Source organism: Gymnoscopelus microlampas, assembly GCF_963454915.1.
Source record: "Gymnoscopelus microlampas genome assembly, chromosome: 22".
Taxonomy (NCBI): domain Eukaryota; kingdom Metazoa; phylum Chordata; class Actinopteri; order Myctophiformes; family Myctophidae; genus Gymnoscopelus; species Gymnoscopelus microlampas.
In genome coordinates, this window is record NC_139959.1 from 27722291 (window position 1) to 27743935 (window position 21645).

The window sequence follows — 21645 nt, forward strand, 5'->3', positions numbered from 1 at the left end:
GTATACGTTATTTTCAGTGATGAAGACAAACCGCACAGACGTTCACTGCACTTTCGTACATTTTGTAAACTTATGACTCTGAGTAGAGTAAAATATCTATAAATCCTTCGTACATGTTATTATGTGCCCCATAGTAAAGTGAAGACAGTTCATCATTTACAACTGTCTGTTAATGTGACCTTCTCCTTACCTGTTGCAAACTACCTGGCTTTCATGAATGCAGATGCCAAACAATTACTAGAATTATCTTTCATGTTTAATATATGATTCGTAAGACATTCGTAAAGAGTGTGTTGACCATTTGCTAACGTTATCATGGGCCTTGTTGTAAAGTGAAGACTATGCATTATTATGTCATGTTTAACAGTGATTAGTAAAACATGTGACATCAAAAAGTGGCAAAAGTAACGTTATATAGTATACAAGTATACAACAATTTATTAAGATATAAAATGTAGCAACTCTTGGCCACAGCACACACACTGACATTTAAACAAAGAAATTAATCACAACAGAATCACAGAGTAGCAGCTTGGAGCCTCTGCAGTCACCACCTCCCAGTGCAAGTTAGCTTTAGCTGCTAAGCTAAACTGCTAAGCATGGAGGACATTACTAGCCTACACATCAAAACAAACATTGTGGATACAAACAGCCACCATCAAAATACCCCCTAGTCATAATGCTACTTCATGTGTGTAAGATTAGCCATTTTATGTTACCTCGATCACCTGCAACAAGACAGTTAAAACACATAAAACATGAATTAGACATATTTCTGTCCAGTCTGCAACTGCATCACTGTTCACTTCCTCCCTAGTAGGCTACTGCAGGTGTAATGCAGGTAATCAGTGTGTTGCCAGATTTTGCAAAAGAAACAAGCGGACAGGTCTATGAAAACAAGCCCAAAAGAAGCAACTAGGCTCAGGCTCATGATAACGTCTGCAAATGGTTTACATACTCTTTACGAATGTCTTACGCATCATTTGCTTAACATGAATGATAATTCTAGTAATTGTTTGGTGTCTGCATTCATGAAAGCCAGGTAGTTTGCAACAGGTAAGGAGAAAGTCCACATTAACAGACAGTCATAAATGATGAACTGTCTTCACTTTACTGTAGGGCACATAATAACATGTACAAAGGATTTATAGATATTTTAGGAATGTTTTACAAAGCATGTTAAACATGAACAAACACATTAACAGACAGTTGTAAATGATGAACTGTCTTCACTTTACTATAGGGCACATAATAACATGTACTAAGGATTTATAGATACTTTAGGAATGTTTAACAAAGCATAATGTTAAACATGAACAAGCTACCAATAGCTTGTATATATTATGTAACATCAGTTACAAATGATTTAATAATCATTTACAGATGTATTATACATGGCTTATTCATGAATAGTTACTAATACCTTTATAGATGATTTGTAACCGTAGTTATAAAGGTTTTAGTAATCATTTACGAATGTCAATAAACAGGTTGTTAATGATTTGTTAATAGTCTACAAACTGCTTATAAACGTTTATAAATGCTTTAGAATGGGTCGTTACAAATGATTTAATAATCTTTTACAGATGTATATAAATGGCTTATTCATGAATAGTTCACTACTTACTAATACTTTACAAATGATTTGTAACTGTAGTTATAAAGGTTTTAGTAATCATTTACAAATGTCAACAAACAGGTTGTTAATGATTTGTTAATAGTCTACAAACTACTTATAAACGTTTATAAATGCTTTATAACGGGTCATTATTGTAAAGTGCTACCAAAGATGTTTATTTTAGTATTTTTTGTGATTTTATGGCCACTGTTTTTTTTCACATGAATTTGTTTGAGACATTTTTTATTGTTTTTTTTCATCACCAGTTTGTATTGACCACAGCTCCATTGTTTTTTTGTTGTATTACCCTTTTAGTTTTTATTTAGTAGTTGTTTGGAGTTGTTTTGAGTGAGCTTTGAACCTCAAACCTTTAGTTTGTGAACCTTTGATTTAACTTTTAAGCCACGCTGGCATGGAAGGTACAATTGGGAACGTCATCCTTAACCCGCCTTTTAGAATTTAGATGGACAGTGAAAATGTTCTTCAGGAGCCTTGAACCCCAAACCTTCTACTTTCAGACCCTGTGTTTAACTCTTGAGCCACGCTGGCATGGAAAGTGGAATTGGGAACGTCATCCTTAACCCGCCTTTTAGAATTTAGATGGACAGTGAAAATGTTCTTCAGGAGCCTTGAACCCCAAACCTTCTGCTTTCAGACCCTGTGTCTATCTCTTGAGCCACGCTGGCATGGAAGTTACACTTGGGAACGTCATCCTTCGCCCGCCTTTTAGAATTTAGATGGCCAGTGAAAATGTTCTTCAGGAGCTTTGAACCCCAAACCTTCTGCTTTCAGACCCTGTGTTTATCAAAAGTCCCGAGCTCGATGAATGTTAGGTACCAAAAAAATCGTCACTACAAAGTACTACCAATCAACTCTAAATTGCCTGAAACGTACTCCTAACAGGTTTTTTTTTGGGGGGGGGGGATTTTGGCCTCCACACTTAGTGATTTTTTCGGATTTAACATTCGTTTCGGTAGTGACCAACTTTCGTTTCGGTAGTGACACAATGGTGAAAAGTACTAAGTCCAGAGCTCGATGAATGTTAGGGACCAAAAAAATCGTCACTACAAAGTACTACCAATCAACTCTAAATTGCCTGAAACGTACTCCCAACAGGTTTTTGGGGGGACGATTTTGGCCTCCAAACTTAGTGATTTTTTCGGATTTTCGCTTTTGTTTCGGTAGTGACCAACTTTCGTTTCGGTAGTGACACAATGGTGAAATGTACTAAGTCCAGAGCTCGATGAATGTTAGGGACCAAAAAAATTGTCACTACAAAGTACTACCAATCAACTCTAAATTAGATTGAAAGAATGAGCCCAATCGATGGTCTTGAAGGGCGGAGCCAAACCAAGGCGCTGGATTCCAGCGCCTGGGTTTGGAGCACTCTGATTGGTTAGGAGATAACATGGTCCTAAGACCAGCATTCCTGCAAGGTTCTCCCAGGCTTTTTTTCTTTTGAAACAAAAAAAAGGCATGGGTTTCCGAGGCTAACTCTAAATTGCCTGAAACGTACTCCTAACAGGTTTTTGGGGGGACGATTTTGGCCTCCACACTTAGTGATTTTTTCGGATTTAACTTTCGTTTCGGTAGTGACCAACTTTCGTTTCGGTAGTGACACAATGGTGAAATGTACTAAGTCCAGAGCTCGATGAATGTTAGGGACCAAAAAAATCGTCACAACAAAGTACTACCAATCAACTCTAAACTGCCTGAAACGTACTCCTAACAGGTTTTTGGGGGGACGATTTTGGCCTCCACACTTAGTGATTTTTTCGGATTTAACTTTCGTTTCGGTAGTGACCAACTTTCGTTTCGGTAGTGACACAATGGTGAAATGTACTACGTCCAGAACTCGATGAACGTTAGGGACCAAAAAAATCGTCACTACAAAGTACTACCAATCATCTCTAAATTGCCTGAAACGTACTCCTAACAGGTTTTTGGGGGGGGCGATTTTGGCCTCCACACTTAGTGATTTTTTCGGATTTAACTTTCGTTTCGGTAGTGACCAACTTTCGTTTCGGTAGTGACACAATGGTGAAATGTACTAAGTCCAGAGCTCGATGAATGTTAGGGACCAAAAAAATCGTCACTACAAAGTACTACCAATCAACTCTAAATTGCCTGAAACGTGCTCCTAACAGGTTTTTGGGGGGACGATTTTGGCCTCCACACTTTGTGATTTTTTCGGATTTAACTTTCGTTTCGGTAGTGACCAACTTTCGTTTCGGTAGTGACACAATGGTGAAATGTACTACGTCCAGAACTCGATGAACGTTAGGGACCAAAAAAATCGTCACTACAAAGTACTACCAATCATCTCTAAATTGCCTGAAACGTACTCCTAACAGGTTTTTGGGGGGGGCGATTTTGGCCTCCACACTTAGTGATTTTTTCGGATTTAACTTTCGTTTCGGTAGTGACCAACTTTCGTTTCGGTAGTGACACAATGGTGAAATGTACTAAGTCCAGAGCTCGATGAATGTTAGGGACCAAAAAAATCGTCACTACAAAGTACTACCAATCAACTCTAAATTGCCTGAAACGTGCTCCTAACAGGTTTTTGGGGGGACGATTTTGGCCTCCACACTTTGTGATTTTTTCGGATTTAACTTTCGTTTCGGTAGTGACCAACTTTCGTTTCGGTAGTGACACAATGGTGAAATGTACTACGTCCAGAACTCGATGAACGTTAGGGACCAAAAAAATCGTCACTACAAAGTACTACCAATCATCTCTAAATTGCCTGAAACGTACTCCTAACAGGTTTTTGGGGGGGGCGATTTTGGCCTCCACACTTAGTGATTTTTTCGGATTTAACTTTCGTTTCGGTAGTGACCAACTTTCGTTTCGGTAGTGACACAATGGTGAAATGTACTAAGTCCAGAGCTCGATGAATGTTAGGGACCAAAAAAATCGTCACTACAAAGTACTACCAATCAACTCTAAATTGCCTGAAAAGTGCTCCTAACAGGTTTTTGGGGGGACGATTTTGGCCTCCACACTTTGTGATTTTTTCGGATTTAACTTTCGTTTCGGTAGTGACCAACTTTCGTTTCGGTAGTGACACAATGGTGAAATGTACTAAGTCCAGAGCTCGGTGAATGTTAGGGACCAAAAAAATCGTCACTACAAAGTACTACCAATCAACTCTAAATTGCCTGAAACGTACTCCTAACAGGTTTTTGGGGGGACAATTTTGGCCTCCACACTTAGTGATTTTTTCGGATTTAAAGGGATATTTCACTTTCAAAAAAACTTTTGGTCATTTTATCGTCTACTCAGGCCTTTGTGAGCCCCCCAGACAGTTTTTAAGTTGCTCAATACAGTATTTAGATATTTGATATTAATTTCATCAGACACGCCCCCTTCCTATACAAACCCATTGTAACTTCAAACTCCATTTTAACCATGTTAGATTCATCAAAAACACCCGTCCTTGGTTCTGGTGACTCACCCTGCCCTCCTAATACGCAAGGGGGCCGTGTTTTTTCGATTACTTTTTTCATTTATTTTATTGTATTTTTTTATTGTATTTAATTTTTTTCATTTTCCAAAAAAAATATTAAAAATAAATGAAAAAAGTAATTGAAAAAACACGGCCTCCTCACGTATTAGGAGGGCAGGGTGAGTCACCAGAACCAAGGACGGGTGTTTTTGATGAATCTAACATGTTAAAAATGGAGTTTGAAGTTATAATGGGTTTGCATAGGAAGGGGGCGTGTCTAATAAAATGTATATCAAATATCTAAATAATGAATCAAGCAAATTAAAAACGGTCTGGGGGGTTCACAAAAGCTTGAGTAGATGATAAAATGACCCAAAGTTTTTTTGGAAGTGAAATATCGCTTTAACTTTCGTTTCGGTAAAATAAATTTTACCGAAACGAAAATTACCAATCAACTCTAAATTGCCTGAAACGTACTCCTAACAGGTTTTTGGGGGGACGATTTTGGCCTCCACACTTTGTGATTTTTTCGGATTTAACTTTCGTTTCGGTAAAATAAATTTTACCGAAACGAAAATTACCAATCAACTCTAAATTGCCTGAAACGTACTCCTAACAGGTTTTTGGGGGGACGATTTTGGCCTCCACACTTAGTGATTTTTTCGGATTTAACTTTCGTTTCGGTAGTGACCAACTTTCGTTTCGGTAGTGACACAATGGTGAAATGTACTACGTCCAGAACTCGATGAACGTTAGGGACCCAAAAAATCGTCACTACAAAGTACTACCAATCATCTCTAAATTGCTTGAAACGTACTCCTAACAGGTTTTTGGGGGGGCGATTTTGGCCTCCACACTTAGTGATTTTTTCGGATTTAACTTTCGTTTCAGTAGTGACCAACTTTCGTTTCGGTAGTGACACAATGGTGAAATGTACTAAGTCCAGAGCTCGATGAATGTTAGGGACCAAAAAAATCGTCACTACAAAGTACTACCAATCAACTCTAAATTGCCTGAAACGTACTCCTAACAGGTTTTTGGGGGGACGATTTTGGCCTCCACACTTAGTGATTTTTTCGGATTTAACTTTCGTTTCGGTAGTGACCAACTTTCGTTCGGTAGTGACACAATGGTGAAATGTACTAAGTCCAGAGCTCGATGAATGTTAGGGACCAAAAAAATCGTCACTACAAAGTACTACCAATCAACTCTAAATTGCCTGAAACGTACTCCTAACAGGTTTTTGGGGGGACAATTTAGGCCTCCACACTTAGTGATTTTTTCGGATTTAACTTTCGTTTCGGTAGTGACCAACTTTCGTTTCGGTAGTGACACAATGGTGAAATGTACTAAGTCCAGAGCTCGATGAATGTTAGGGACCAAAAAAATTGTCACTACAAAGTACTACCAATCAACTCTAAATTGCCTGAAACGTACTCCTAACAGGTTTTTGGGGGGACGATTTTGGCCTCCACACTTAGTGATTTTTTCGGATTTAACTTTCGTTTCGGTAGTGACCAACTTTCGTTTCGGTAGTGACACAATGGTGAAATGTACTAAGTCCAGAGCTCGATGAATGTTAGGGACCAAAAAAATTGTCACTACAAAGTACTACCAATCAACTCTAAATTGCCTGAAACGTACTCCTAACAGGTTTTTTGGGGGGGCGATTTTGGCCTCCATACTTAGTGATTTTTTCGGATTTAACTTTCGTTTCGGTAGTGACACAATGGTGAAATGTACTAAGTCCAGAGCTCGATGAATGTTAGGGACCAAAAAAATTGTCACTACAAAGTACTACCAATCAACTCTAAATTGCCTGAAACGTACTCCTAACAGGTTTTTGGGGGGGGCGATTTTGGCCTCCACACTTAGTGATTTTTTCGGATTTAACTTTCGTTTCGGTAGTGACCAACTTTCGTTTCGGTAGTGACACAATGGTGAAATGTACTAAGTCCAGAGCTCGATGAATGTTAGGGACCAAAAAAATTGTCACTACAAAGTACTACCAATCAACTCTAAATTGCCTGAAACGTACTCCTAACAGGTTTTTTGGGGGGGCGATTTTGGCCTCCATACTTAGTGATTTTTTCGGATTTAACTTTCGTTTCGGTAGTGACACAATGGTGAAATGTACTAAGTCCAGAGCTCGATGAATGTTAGGGACCAAAAAAATTGTCACTACAAAGTACTACCAATCAACTCTAAATTGCCTGAAACGTACTCCTAACAGGTTTTTTGGGGGGGCGATTTTGGCCTCCATACTTAGTGATTTTTTCGGATTTAACTTTCGTTTCGGTAGTGACACAATGGTGAAATGTACTAAGTCCAGAGCTCGATGAATGTTAGGGACCAAAAAAATTGTCACTACAAAGTACTACCAATCAACTCTAAATTGCCTGAAACGTACTCCTAACAGGTTTTTTGGGGGGGCGATTTTGGCCTCCACACTTAGTGATTTTTTCGGATTTAACTTTCGTTTCGGTAGTGACCAACTTTCGTTCGGTAGTGACACAATGGTGAAATGTACTAAGTCCAGAGCTCGATGAATGTTAGGGACCAAAAAAATCGTCACTACAAAGTACTACCAATCAACTCTAAATTGCCTGAAACGTACTCCTAACAGGTTTTTGGGGGGACAATTTAGGCCTCCACACTTAGTGATTTTTTTCGGATTTAACTTTCGTTTCGGTAGTGACCAACTTTCGTTTCGGTAGTGACACAATGGTGAAATGTACTAAGTCCAGAGCTCGATGAATGTTAGGGACCAAAAAAATTGTCACTACAAAGTACTACCAATCAACTCTAAATTGCCTGAAACGTACTCCCAACAGGTTTTTGGGGGGACGATTTTGGCCTCCACACTTAGTGATTTTTTCGGATTTAACTTTCGTTTCGGTAGTGACCAACTTTCGTTTCGGTAGTGACACAATGGTGAAATGTACTAAGTCCAGAGCTCGATGAATGTTAGGGACCAAAAAAATTGTCACTACAAAGTACTACCAATCAACTCTAAATTGCCTGAAACGTACTCCTAACAGGTTTTTTGGGGGGGCGATTTTGGCCTCCATACTTAGTGATTTTTTCGGATTTAACTTTCGTTTCGGTAGTGACACAATGGTGAAATGTACTAAGTCCAGAGCTCGATGAATGTTAGGGACCAAAAAAATCGTCACTACAAAGTACTACCAATCAACTCTAAATTGCCTGAAACGTACTCCTAACAGGTTTTTGGGGGGACGATTTTGGCCTCCACACTTAGTGATTTTTTCGGATTTAACTTTCGTTTCGGTAGTGACCAACTTTCGTTTCGGTAGTGACACAATGGTGAAATGTACTAAGTCCAGAGCTCGATGAATGTTAGGGACCAAAAAAATCGTCACTACAAAGTACTACCAATCAACTCTAAATTGCCTGAAACGTACTCCTAACAGGTTTTTGGGGGGACGATTTTGGCCTCCACACTTAGTGATTTTTTCGGATTTAACTTTCGTTTCGGTAGTGACCAACTTTCGTTTCGGTCCACCCATGTGTCACGTGAAGCTTGACCAATCACTTTGTTGACGGGTCTGACCAATCAGAACGTTTACGGGTCTGACCAATCAGAACGTTGACGGGTCTGACCAATCAGAACGTTGACGGGTCTGACCAATCATAACGTTGACGGTGAACACGGACAAAGTCAGGTATAGAGCAGGATCGGCTAGCGCCGCTAAAAAAAAATCAGGATTCCAATAAAAAAAATAGCTAAAATAGCCGATCTACAAGCTCATAGTGAGTGTGGAAATATTGTGGCCCTCTCCATTATCAGAGTTGCCCACCCCTCCAAAGTGAGAACAATGTAGCCTACTTGATTTAACACCAAAACTGCTATAGTTTTGATCATCTGAAACTAAGGAATTTATAAATGACAAAAAGGGTATGAATTTTTATGACATTACGAAACATCTCTCTGTTTCCTTTCAATGAAAGTGTAAATCTGGGTCCAGACTCAGCCAGAGTAAACGTTTTCTAACAGATGGTTTTAAACAACCTAAATCTCAGTCGTGTCATAATGAACCCTTTCCCTCAGGGGTGTCAGATATGTTGCTTCTCAAACCAGAGGTTAGGTGTTCAAACCCAAACTCAAAATATTGAGCCTAGCTCACCCCCATTCTCTCACTGAATGCCAGGCTGCCCAAACACACACCTCACCTGACATAAACTAAAGGTGATGAGGGGACACACAGCAGGAGCTAATCAATCAATTAGGACGTGGGACATCGAAACAAAGCGTGGGAAAAACCAAACAAAAATAAGATCAAATATAGCTGCAAGCAGCGATAATACGGGGCCAGGAGAGAGAAAGAGAAATGATAATTCCTTTAACAGGTCAGTTCATGAAAGTCCTTGCGGTCTTGTTTCCAGTGAGGGCCTGTGAGCAATTAGGAGTTAAGAGTCTTGCTCAGGGACAAATTTCATTTCATCGACACATTTGCTACCCGCTGGCCTGGAATCGTACCTGGGGCAACCAGAGCCTCCCTAGGCGGGCTCACTAACCACTCAGCTATGGCCGCCCCTCAGAGAGAGAGAGAGAGAGAGAGAGAGAGAGAGAGAGAGAGAGAGAGAGAGAGAGAGAGAGAGAGAGAGAGAGAGAGAGAGAGAGAGAGAGAGAGAGAGAGAGAGAGAGAGAGAGAAAGAGAGAGAGAGAGATAGATAGATAGATAGATAGATAGATAGAAACGGAATAGATTGAAGAGACAGAGAGAGAGACATGGAAACGGAATAGATTGAAGATAGAAACGGAATAGATTGAAGAGACAGAGAGAGACATGGAAACGGAATAGATTGAAGAGAAAGACATGGAAACGGAATAGATTGAAGAGAGAGAGAGAGAGCCATGGAAACGGAATAGATTGAGTCATGTTTTTTGCAATTCAACTTAAATGAGTCTGCATCAAGTGAGGCTTGAACCGGCAACCTTGCGGTCATGAGGCACTCTTAGGTAGCTGCAACACTACCTATAGTGCTACAGCTTTGTCCAGGCTGATATTGTCTGTTGAGGATCACAAACTCTTGCCTTCTGTCATGACCCAAGCCCCTGTTTCACTAACACTAAGATCACTCGTTCACAAACCATTTACCAATGAAGAAATTGTACATCTCCTCAGAACCAAAACTAGTGAAAGTAGCCAATCTACAAGCTCACAAACCATTAAAAGTTGTCAGATTGTACATCGGCTATTTTCACAATGAAGTATGTTATACATTGAAAAAACATACTCTCATTGCTATCTGAAAAGTTGTGAGATTGTAGATCAGCTATTTTCACAATGAAGTATGTAAAAAACACTCAATTAAGTATTTCATGTTATCTTTAACAATTGCACATGTATTCATTGATAGTCATGTTGTGTGAAATGCAACTTAGATGAAGTCTGCACCAAGTGAGGCTTGAACCTGCGACCTTGAGGTTGTGAGACATACACTTAAGCGGGAAGCTATTGGACCAACAGACACACCTCTGAAAAAAGAGATCACACTGATTTCACGCAAATAGCTGAAAAATCCTGGGTTTAAGTGTTTTTCAAACTGCTCAAGATTGCGGACAATCTAAGGGCGGTGCTTACTGGTCAACGTGATAGATGTGTTCCTCATTAGTCAAGGCACATGTGTAAGCAGGTCTAATGGCTGTCGGCCAAACGAGGCATGACTTTTGCCTGTTTAAAGTTTGCATTTTCAAAAAATTGCTATAGCGCCCCCGTTTGACCAATTGGAGTAAGATTGGTTTCAGTGATATTTGGAATGGCCCTTTACATTTCTGCAAAGTTTCAAAGAATGGTAAGTCTGCATGTATGTGTTAGGGGCAGATGAATAATTGTCATAAAACTGCAATATTCATTGGCTCATTAAAGCTTAATCTTTTCACTTATGGAAAATCCGCTGCAAACGTTTGTCGGCATAGGTCCAAAGTTCATGTGTAAAACGTTTCGTGCAGATTGCTCAAAAATCCCAGGAGGAGATAGGTTTTAACTGTTTTTCATATAATTCAAAATGGTGGGAGATCTAAAGGTCAGAGGTCAAAAGTCAGAGTGTGAAAGTTGTTCAGCATGAGGAGACGCATATGTGTATTGAAGTTTCATGGCTGTAGGTCAAACAGGGCATGAGTTGTACCTGTTCAAAGTTGGCATTTTTCAATTGAGTGCTATAGCGCCACCTTTTGACGAAAGATTGTGAGATTTATTTTTTGATAGTTTTTCATGACCATCTATCATACGGCCGAGTTTCGTAAAAAGCGTATGCACGGTTCAGCCAGAACTGCCAAAAGTGGCAGAAGAAGAAGAAATGGAATAATGCCAATAACAAAACGGGTCCATGCTGGAAGCCTGGCCCCGTAATAATGCCAATAACAAAACGGGTCCATGCTGGAAGCCTGGCCGCGTAATAATGCCAATAACAAAACGGGTCCATGCTGGAAGCCTGGCCCCGTAATAATGCCAATAACAAAACGGGTCCATGCTGGAAGCCTGGCCCCGTAATAATAATGATGTTTTATTTTTTTGAATTATATATCTATAACCCTACCCCTAACCCTAAAACCGAAATAAAGTAACAAAAATCTGCCGAAATCCGCGAAGAATTTCGCGGATTGCGCGCGCGTGCATGTGTCCGTTGCCTGGGGGGCTAAGCCCCCAACCTAGTAGAGACCTAGCAACGCGTCTGATACTGACCACAATACTGACATGAAACTGACATGCATTGTAAGGTTGTAGATCTGCTATTTTACGTGTATAAATCAGGCATCCTCTTCCATCTTCAGACCCAAACTAGTAATCACACAGGGGAGAGATCGTCAACAGACGCGGAATAATTCCACTGAGTCACAAGACCCAGTTTTAATCTAAATTTAGCAGTGTGTTAATTCTTAAAGTAAACATGCATCTCGCAGTCAACTGTTGGAGTCAGAGTGCCGGCTGGGAGCCAGCTCTGTAGCAGCGACGGGAAGAAAGCTCACATCCAAAATGTGTTTCTCTCTGAGACTGTGTCTCAGTCCTTTCTTGTACACCCCTATGTATAAATATGTAGACACCTTTTTGTTTTGTTTTCTAAACCTTTTTGTTTAGTTTTCTTGATTCTTTCTTTCCCCCCTTACTCCCCCTCCTCCCCCTTTTGGAAACAACAAATACCATGGAACGTGCAGAAAAACTTTCACCCACTGTTTTACTCCTTTACACCTGTAAACCTGTGATGTGAATATAAAGATGATTCTGTGCCTTCTTCTTAATATGGGTCCTTTAAAGGGATATTTCACTTTCAGATAATTATGTTTGGGGTCATTTTAACGTCTACTCAGGCTTTTGTGAGCACCACAGACAGTTTCTAAGTTGCTTGATTCAGTATTTAGACATTTGATATACATTTTATCAGACACGCCCGCTTCCTAAACAAACCCATTGTAACTTCAAACTCCATTTTAACCATGAATGATTCATCGAAAACACCAGTCCTTGGTTCTGGTGACTCATACTGCCCTCCTAATACGTGAGGGGCCCTGTTTTTTCAATTACTTTCTTCATATATTTTTTATATTTTTATAAAATGAAAAATAAATAAATAGATACAATACAAAAAATATATAAAATGAATGAAAAAAGTAATCGAAAAAACATGGCCCCCTCACGTATTAGGGGGGCAGTATGACTCACCAAATCCAAGGACGGGTGTTTTCGATGAATCTATCATGGTTAAAATGGATTTTGAAGTTACAGTGGGTTTGTATAAAATGAATATCAAATATCTAAATAAAATGAATATCAAATATCTAAATACTGAATCAAGCAACTAAAAAACGGTACCGGGTGCTCACAAAAGCCTGAGTAGACGTTAAAATGACCCCAAACATGTTTGAAAGTGAAATATCCATTTAATAAATAAATATGATGTCATGCATTCTTTCATCCTATCTTTTTCAGCTTATATAAATCAAGGCCATCCTCATAATATCTGAAAAATGTAAGACTAAAACAAAATAAACAAGTCTCCGCCAGGTCAAGTAGGTTATTATGGCCTCCTGGTGGCGCTATAATAGGCCAATGTGAAAAGGGTCCCATTTCTTCTTAGGCCTTTCACAGCAATCGGACACTGCATTCATGATTTGAGGCATTTTGTTCGAAAAATCTGGTTAGCTAAATTAGACCAGCTGGTGGCGCTATAACAGGCCAATGTGAAAAGGGGGGCATTTCTTCCTCAGCCTAGTGGGAATCTGCATGCAAAATTTCACGGAAATTGCACACTGCATTCATGTTTTGAGGCATTTTGTTCAAAACTGACCAATCCTGCAAACTTTGGAAGCCACTGTAAGCTAAATAGGATGGAATATGAAATATCGGACAGATCCATCAGAATCACATGACTATGGAGATACAGTGTACCAATTTGCGTGTTTTTAGGACAGAATCTGAAGGAATAATCTCCAAAAAATGATTTTACATAAGTCGGCCTCCTGGTGGCGTTGTAAAAAGCAGATGTGAAAAATGCAGTGCAGATGTTTTTCCTTGGCCTCTAGGGAGTGTGCATGCAAAGTTTCACGCAGATCGGTGCAGTTATAGTTAAAAATGCAAATCGGCCTGTTATAGCACCACCATGAGGCTGATTTGAACATTTTCAAGTGGCATTTCTTCCTCGGCCTAGTGGGAATGTGCGTGTGCAATTTTATGGAAATGGCGTTCATGACTTGAGGCAGTTTGTTCAAAACGGACCACTCCTGCAAACTTTGGAAGCCAACCTTAGCCAATGAGGATGGAATATGGGAAATCGGACAGATCCGGGTTGATCACATGACTATAGAGATACTGTGTACCGATTTGCATGACGTTTGGTTAAAAGCTGTAGGTGTAACGGTAAAAAATGGGTTTTGCACAAATCAGCCTCCTGGTGGCGCTATGACAGGCCCATGTGAAAAATGTGGGGCAGAGGTTCTGAATTGGCATCCAGGGAGTGGGTGTACACAGTTTCGCAGCGACCGGACCAGCGGTGCCGGAGATTAGCTGGTAACACACGGACAGGACACGGACACACGGACACACGGACAGACGGACGGACAGGGGGAAAAACATACTCTCTCGCCATGCCTTTCGGCCTGGCGGAGACAACTAAAGCTAGTCAACTCCTAAAACTAAAACTACTTAGTGTGAAACTAACTCAAACTAAACTGAAATCAAACACCAAACGAAATTGAAATACAAACTAATGAATATCTCAAAACTATAATATCTCCGGATGCAACCTAACATAATTACTGATAGCATGGACCGGCACCAACCCCAAGCTTAACCCCAAAGCAGCCACTGCAAGGTAATTATACTTGCTGTTACTAAAATTAGAAGCTACTATGGCAGTAAATTATAAGGGAAAGCACGGGCACAGCCACTATTGTGGAGATACAGTATGTTATCAAAAAAGATCTCACACACACACACACACACACACACACACACACACACACACACACACACACACACACACACACACACACACACACACACACACACACACAGAGGTGTCTAGTATTGAGCCTAGTGTATGTGTGACCTTCTCCCTCATGACAGCTGAACAACAGTAGTTTATGGCCATGCCTATTAAGGACCACATTGAAAATAGATGAGTCACTCTCTGGGGACCAACGTCACATCACCCTGAACTCGGTCACTCTGGAGAGAGTAACATGACGCACAATGGGCTAAAGCAGGGGTTCTCAAAGTGTAATTAATACAGACATCTTTAGCAAAATGTCCGCTGTGACATTTACACACATAAACGTACACACCAACAAATGACATACTAACACCAATCATGTGCCAATGTCTAAAAACAAAAACAAATCCTACGCTATCGTCCCTCACACACACACACACACACACACACACACACACACACACACACACACACACACACACACACACACACACACACACACACACACACACACACACAGAGTCGTCCGTGCCTCATTACCTGTTGGTAGGCCATGTTGAGGAGCAGATACCTCTCAGACCTCCTCATGGGCAGACAGAGGCTGTAGAGGACGTGAACGCAGGCCAGGAAGAAGCTGAGCAGTCCCAGCTGCTTCCGGCTCTGCAGCCAGTCCTCCAGCCAGCGGGGGAAGCGTCTGTACTTGGTACCGTAGTACAGCTGGTGGGCGGCCGCCAGCTGGCCCGCCAGATACACCAGGGCCAGCAGCGTGATGGCCACGGTGGGCAGCGTCCGGTTCACCATCTCGATCGGGATCTTATAGAAGTCACTCTGCTTGTGCTTCACGTACGGGTGGATGACGTCGCGCACGAAGCTGTAGGCGAAAAAGAAGATGGACAGGGCCACCGCGACCAGAACGGGGCCCCTCCAGGCGGGGAACAGACGCACGGGCATGTTCTCGATGGCCCGCGACGACGACAAGGCGCCCATGTCCACGGGCTGGAAGTTGAGCTTTCGCGCCAGTTCCATGATCTGTTGCCGAGCCTCCACAGAGTTACTGCAGATGTACACCTGCACGGGAGGACGGGACAACGGTTAGCCACATGAACCCTAGCGTCCTGGTGTGCCATGAGACAAGTCCAGATGCGTTATTATTGTAATGTATAACTAGACAAAAATATGTATTGACTGTTTAAATGCAAATTAGTTTTCATTGTAAGTGCATGATCATGTCAGTATAATGGTCAGTATCATGTAAGTGTCATGGTTAGTATCATGGTCAGTATCTTGGTCAGTATCATGTCAGATTGTCAGTATCATGGTCAGTATCATGTTAGTATCATGGTCAGTATCTTGGTCAGTATCATGTCAGATTGTCAGTATCATGTCAGTATCATGTCAGTATCATGGTCAGTATCTTGGTCAGTATCATGTCAGTATCATGGTCAGTATCATGTCAGTATCATGGTCAGTATCATGGTCAGTATTGTGTTTTTTTAATTGAATACTTTATTAACACGATTATTATACAATACAATACAAAACATATTGGAATAAAGCTCAGTAGAATCATACGGTATATTTACAGAGAAAGGAGGGGTGGGGGCCGGGGTAGGAGGATTCTACTATCAAGGTGTTTAAGGAGTTAAACTACAGTATGTTCACTATGGTTAGTATAATGTCAGTATCATTTCAAGTTCAAGTTTTATTTGAAAACATCATAGCATAACAATATGAATTATGATGTTTCTGACAGTAAAATAATTGAATAAAAAAAAACAAGAGGATAAAAAAAAACAAGAGGACCGCTCTATTAAATACTAAAACTAAAACTAATCATCAGTCAAACATCTAACAACAATAAAATGTCTCTATTTCTTATGATAAAGTGTGTAGGCTCTTGGGAGGAAAGTCATCTGGTGCCTTTGCGTGTTGCTCACAGGTTGTGTGAGTGTCCTGCCATTCCTTAAGTTGTAGCGACTCGTATTTGCAGACAGCCTCTGAATCATGGTCAGTATCATGTGACAGGGCCTGTCACAGCCCTGTCACAGGGATGTCAGGCCCTGTCACAGCGCTGCCAGGACCAGTCACAGCTCTGTCACAGTGATGTCAGGCCCTGTCACAGGGTTTGAAAGCCCTGTGACAGGGTTGGTAACATGGCACCATGGTAACATGACAGGGCTAGTGACAGGGCCATAACAGCCCTGCCATTCAGTGCTATGAGAGGGGCCTGATGTGACAGGGCCTGACATCCACATACAATACAATTCTACTTATAATTTGTAACAGGCTAATTTTCTCTCCCTGTGAAGTAGGCTAATAATTACATAATTACATACATAATAATAATAATCACATACTAACAGTCCAGTGTCTTGAGAGAACTTGTTGTGATGTGACGCTATATAAATAAAATTGATTTATTGATCTAAGTAACTGACCTGCAACACCCAGAATCAAACTAAGGACATTATGTTCATAGGGTTGATTCTCTGACCATTATACTATGGAAATGCTTCCACAATGATGATCATTTAATCCATCTTGTGTGGCCCAGTGTTGGAGTGCTCTACTGAGTGGATTTGCCTTGGTATATGAATGGTGGCAGATGAACCTTTCCTCTCAGCCACATGCATCAAATCTGAAGGCAAATGAGTGTCTCTCAGCAATGCTCTCAGACAGGCACAGCGGTGACAGAGACCCCTACTGTCTAATGCTTCTATCAGCACTACCAGCTGCCATTTCTCAGTCTAAATATGAGGTGACTAAATAAGGAAGGACACGGAAAGGGAGAGGATGAGTGAGACAAAGAGGGGAAGAAAGAGAGAGGGAGACAGAGAAATAGAAGGACAGACATGTCCTTCAGATCATTTGGAGCCTGAGAGAAAGATAGAGGCAGAGTGCGATTGAAGAGATAATGTGATGCATAGCATGTAGTCTATTATATGATATGTCTACAATAACATCACTGTGACATGTTAGTCATGTTGTTAGTCATGTTAGTCCAGTCAGCTGCAGCTGTTTGCAAGAGAATGCCAGAGCGTGTCCTTCAAATGCCGCCAAATTAGATGCTCATATCGACCACCAGTCTACAGCGGTTGACGTCGAATGACGGCAGACATGCGGCATCAACACAACCACAGGTATTTATAGAAACCACTATTCAAATAAAAAATGTGGACAGTTTATAAAGCATATGAGAACTATTTGCATCAACTATCAATTAGAATATGCTAAATAAAGAGATTAGGAGCTTCACAAAACAAGGGCATATGCCTTGATATCATTTACCACTGATTCACAGAAACAATACGTTATATACTCTCTCTACTCATAATCACAACAATGTCAATGTAGAGGGTGCATTTCGCCTTTCCGACATGTCGCCTTTCCGACGTTGACTAACCCTATACCTAACCCTAACCCTAACCCTAACCGCACGCGGAAGCCACTAGTCGGAGTGGCGAGATGTCGGAATGGAAGGAGCACCCCCAATGTAGACTCCATCCAGCTCACTACAGTGTTATAGTATATCTCAGAATAGAATAGAATAGAGAAATATAGAGTTATCTGCAATGTTAATACCTGTCTGCTGGCATCCTTAGGGCTGGCCTGCTGCATGGCCCAGGCAGAGATGACGTTGAAGCCTTTGACTACTACAGACGCAGGCAGCAGTGAGGCCAGGTACTCTGCGTTGGACTCTGGGTACTGGTTGACCCGCCGGTTATTGCTCACATCCACCAGGATCTTTCCTGGAGGAAACATCACAACAGCCAGGCCACAGGTTGCTTTTTATAGTCCAGCCTTGGTTTTATTAATTCATATTTTTAATCCTCTCTCTAGATGAATGCTGTTTGCATCGCAGATATGTTTCACTTTTAACGTGCAATGCATTTTTGTCTCTCTGTTTATATGTACAACTAGAAAGGGTGCTTTGTGGACGCATATCTCTACCAGGCTGGGTGCACAAAAGGTTTGCAAGATTAGCTCTGGACTCATGCACAGACACAAGCACAAACAATCACACACACAAGGGCAACAACATGATCTCTGCCCCTGGCCTTTCTGGCCTCGTGGATATAATTATGTGTATGATTTGTACCCAGCGTTATTTGTGAGGTTCAACAGTTTCATATGCACTCATTAAAGAAGAATTATAAAACGCTGGAGAGAAAAGTCACTGCGGTCTGAATTACCTGGCATTATCGCTTTTGTTGCATTTCCGTTACTATACCCGGGAGGGATAGGTTTATCTGCTGTTTACAGTCCCAAGGGGGACTGTGCTGGGATTGCTAGTACATAAATAAAGCAGAATAAATACAATATATAGCTAAACAGATACAGGAGGAAAGGTTGAGCTGTCAGGTGCTGGAGTTTGCACATCAAGTATAGTATAGTAGGTTGACGTGATATGAACAAGAGCCATTGCTTTGGAAACAGCAAAAAGTCTCAACTCATCACCTTGATGTAGTAGACTGTTTTATATCGTTGCAATTTGCAAACCATAGTTTGACATTTTTTTTACAAGTGGTTGCAAGTTTCAACTTGGCTCGTCGTGAACCTTTGGTTTGAACTAGGCTTAAAACATCTTTAACTTTTTATTTTCTAAAGATTTTGCTGTATTTAGGTTGAACAGCAGAGAGACAGGAAACTGAGGAAGACAAGCAATACAGGTCTCTACCAGAATCAAACCTGTGTTAAAATCACACCCCCTATTTATTATATACCTTTTTTTCTCCCATCCGGGATTCGACCCCAGGTCTCCCGCATGAGAGACCAAATTTCTACTGCTGAGCCTAGAGAAGACACCCACTTGGCTCATGAGATTCAGGCAGCACCACTTGTCAACCAGTAGGTGTCTTACCTGACACCAGGGGTGTACATTTTTCATTTTTGTCTGAGTGTGAGCTACCTTCCAGCAGGTGCTTGAGGTCCCACAGGATGGAGTAGTGCTCGCGGCGTATGGCCAGGAAGACGACAGTGGCCTTCCCCACGGCGTCCTCGTGGTGTGTCACGTCCACCACGTGCGGGAAGAACTGTGCGGCGCGCTTGGGTTGCCTGCTGCCCACCGCCACGCGGAAGCCGCAGCGCAGCAGTCGGATGGTCAGGCACTTGGAGAAGTCCCCCGAGCCCAAGATGGCCACCATGGGCTTGGCTTCGGTGGAGGGCGAGGGAGGGATCATGGAAGACGTGGAGTAGGTGGAGGCGCCGCCCGCGGGTATGCCCACGTCACTGGAACCGTTCTTCAGCCCATTGTGTGGGAGGAAGGAGACTTCCTGCTGGTGCTGAAAGTTGTGCTGGGAGGCCGAGGACGAAGAGGAGGTTGTGGTGAAGACTGGGCTGCTGCTGCCGCCAGCACCAGCCATGGAGATGGAATCCATATTTCGTCCCTTCCCTTCCTTTCCTCTCTCTCACCTGTCCCCCGTTTCTCCGTTTAGGAGGATGCGAGCAGGCCTGAGATACAGTAGGAGACAGAGATAGAGGGAGAAAAACACACATCGGGGAAAGGGAAAGGACTAGAATTAATGGCTAAACCTGGTCTTGAGCAGTTCTCCCTCTTTAAGCTCAGATGTCACAGCATTACAGAGAGCACATTGGGCTTGATTTGAGGCTCAGTGGGTACAAATCACAGAGATGTAGCCTATGCCCCTGGCATTAATAGTAGGCCTATAATTAAAACATATATTGATCTAATCAGCTATAGACAGCAGACTGAAATAGTGAATGAGACATGTTATTTATATTTGCCTATAGGCTGATACTTGAACTTCAGTGCTTGTTTGATCATTAATCTGAGGTGGCATCTGCACATCCCATATACTGTGACATGAATTATAAAAAGAATAATACAAATCAAAAAATAAATAAATAATAATAATAATAATAATAGCAAGCAATGTGTAAAGACAGACAATGATGATTTTGTTCTCTTAACACACAAAATGTTTTCAGATGCCATTTCATGTGACCCACCATTAAACATGCCGCTGATATCTTCTGCAAATTGCAATAACGAGATAGTATAAATTGTAGTCTACTCTACAATGTCATTTGAAGCATGGTTGTTAAACGCGAATTTGAAGGGCAAAGCTTATATGAGCTGCACCTGTAGCGCGCAACGTAGACTGTATAGCCTACACGACACGTCGTCAACTCTCCCTGATAACCTTGACAAGCTGAGAGGAGAAGAGAGATCTATAGCCTGCCTAATCCACCACGTTTCCGAAATGATTCATGCAGAATACTGATTTACCACTAAATACTGTGGTGAGGACACATCACATTAAGTAAATATCCGCTAGAAACATCAAACGCTACATATCAAAGATGAGTCGTCATCATATAATATTGCATGTGTAGCCTATATGTGTACCGACCTTTCATTGGACCTTTACGTATCGCGATCGCGTAGGAGGAACGACCACTCTATGGGAACGACAGAGCAAGTGGATCATCACTGGTCTCTGATGGTGGATCAGTCCTTCACACTCACATCCCTGGACCCTGACGTTCATGTCTACATCCCACATCTCGGAGGAGCAATCGGTCGCGCTGTGATTGGCTAGTTGGTTGTCAGGCAACCACTCGCAATATTAATTGTATGAGAAATGTTTGACTTAAATATGTATTTATTTCAATAAACATCTGTTTATTGTAAGTTTTCCCGACTTACACACACACACACACACACACATATATATATATATATAAAAAATAATATATATATATATATATATATATATATATATATATATATATATATATTATTTTTTTATTCAAACATTTTTGAGTAGCCCATACTTTTTTACCCCCATTTTCTCCCCAATTTAGTCGTTATGCCAATTCATTCGCCCCCACCCCAAACACATTTCTGTTTGTCATTGCTGTTGTATCCTACTGACTCACCTGCCAGTGAGGAGCCCCCACCGCGAGGAAATAGAGCCTTCGTCCTACTCCTCGAGCCCGCTGTGTTCGCATAGACGCCCGGCAAAGCTGGATGCACCATGGTGGATTCTAACCCACAACCTCCGACTTATATTATAGTCATTATAGTTATTTTTAACTAATGTTGGAGGTAACAGGTTCTCACATAGGGAATCTAGCTTCAGCAGCATGCACACACAGC

General features: G+C 41.4%; 1 protein-coding gene across 1 annotated transcript in view; it reads right to left on the minus strand.

Annotated features, from left to right (window-relative positions):
- The window catches only part of LOC311039347 (metalloreductase STEAP2-like), a 32840-nt gene extending 11874 nt beyond the window's left edge, over positions 1 to 20966 (minus strand). Inside the window, exons 1-4 of the mRNA XM_084049163.1 lie at positions 20897 to 20966; positions 19432 to 19973; positions 18105 to 18271; positions 15063 to 15590 (exon numbers count right to left, since the gene is read on the minus strand). Of these exons, the coding sequence (XP_083905289.1) occupies positions 15063 to 15590; positions 18105 to 18271; positions 19432 to 19900 (1164 nt within the window). The 5' untranslated portion in view covers positions 19901 to 19973; positions 20897 to 20966. The remainder of the gene's footprint in view (positions 1 to 15062; positions 15591 to 18104; positions 18272 to 19431; positions 19974 to 20896) is intronic.
- Positions 20967 to 21645: the final 679 nt, after the last annotated feature.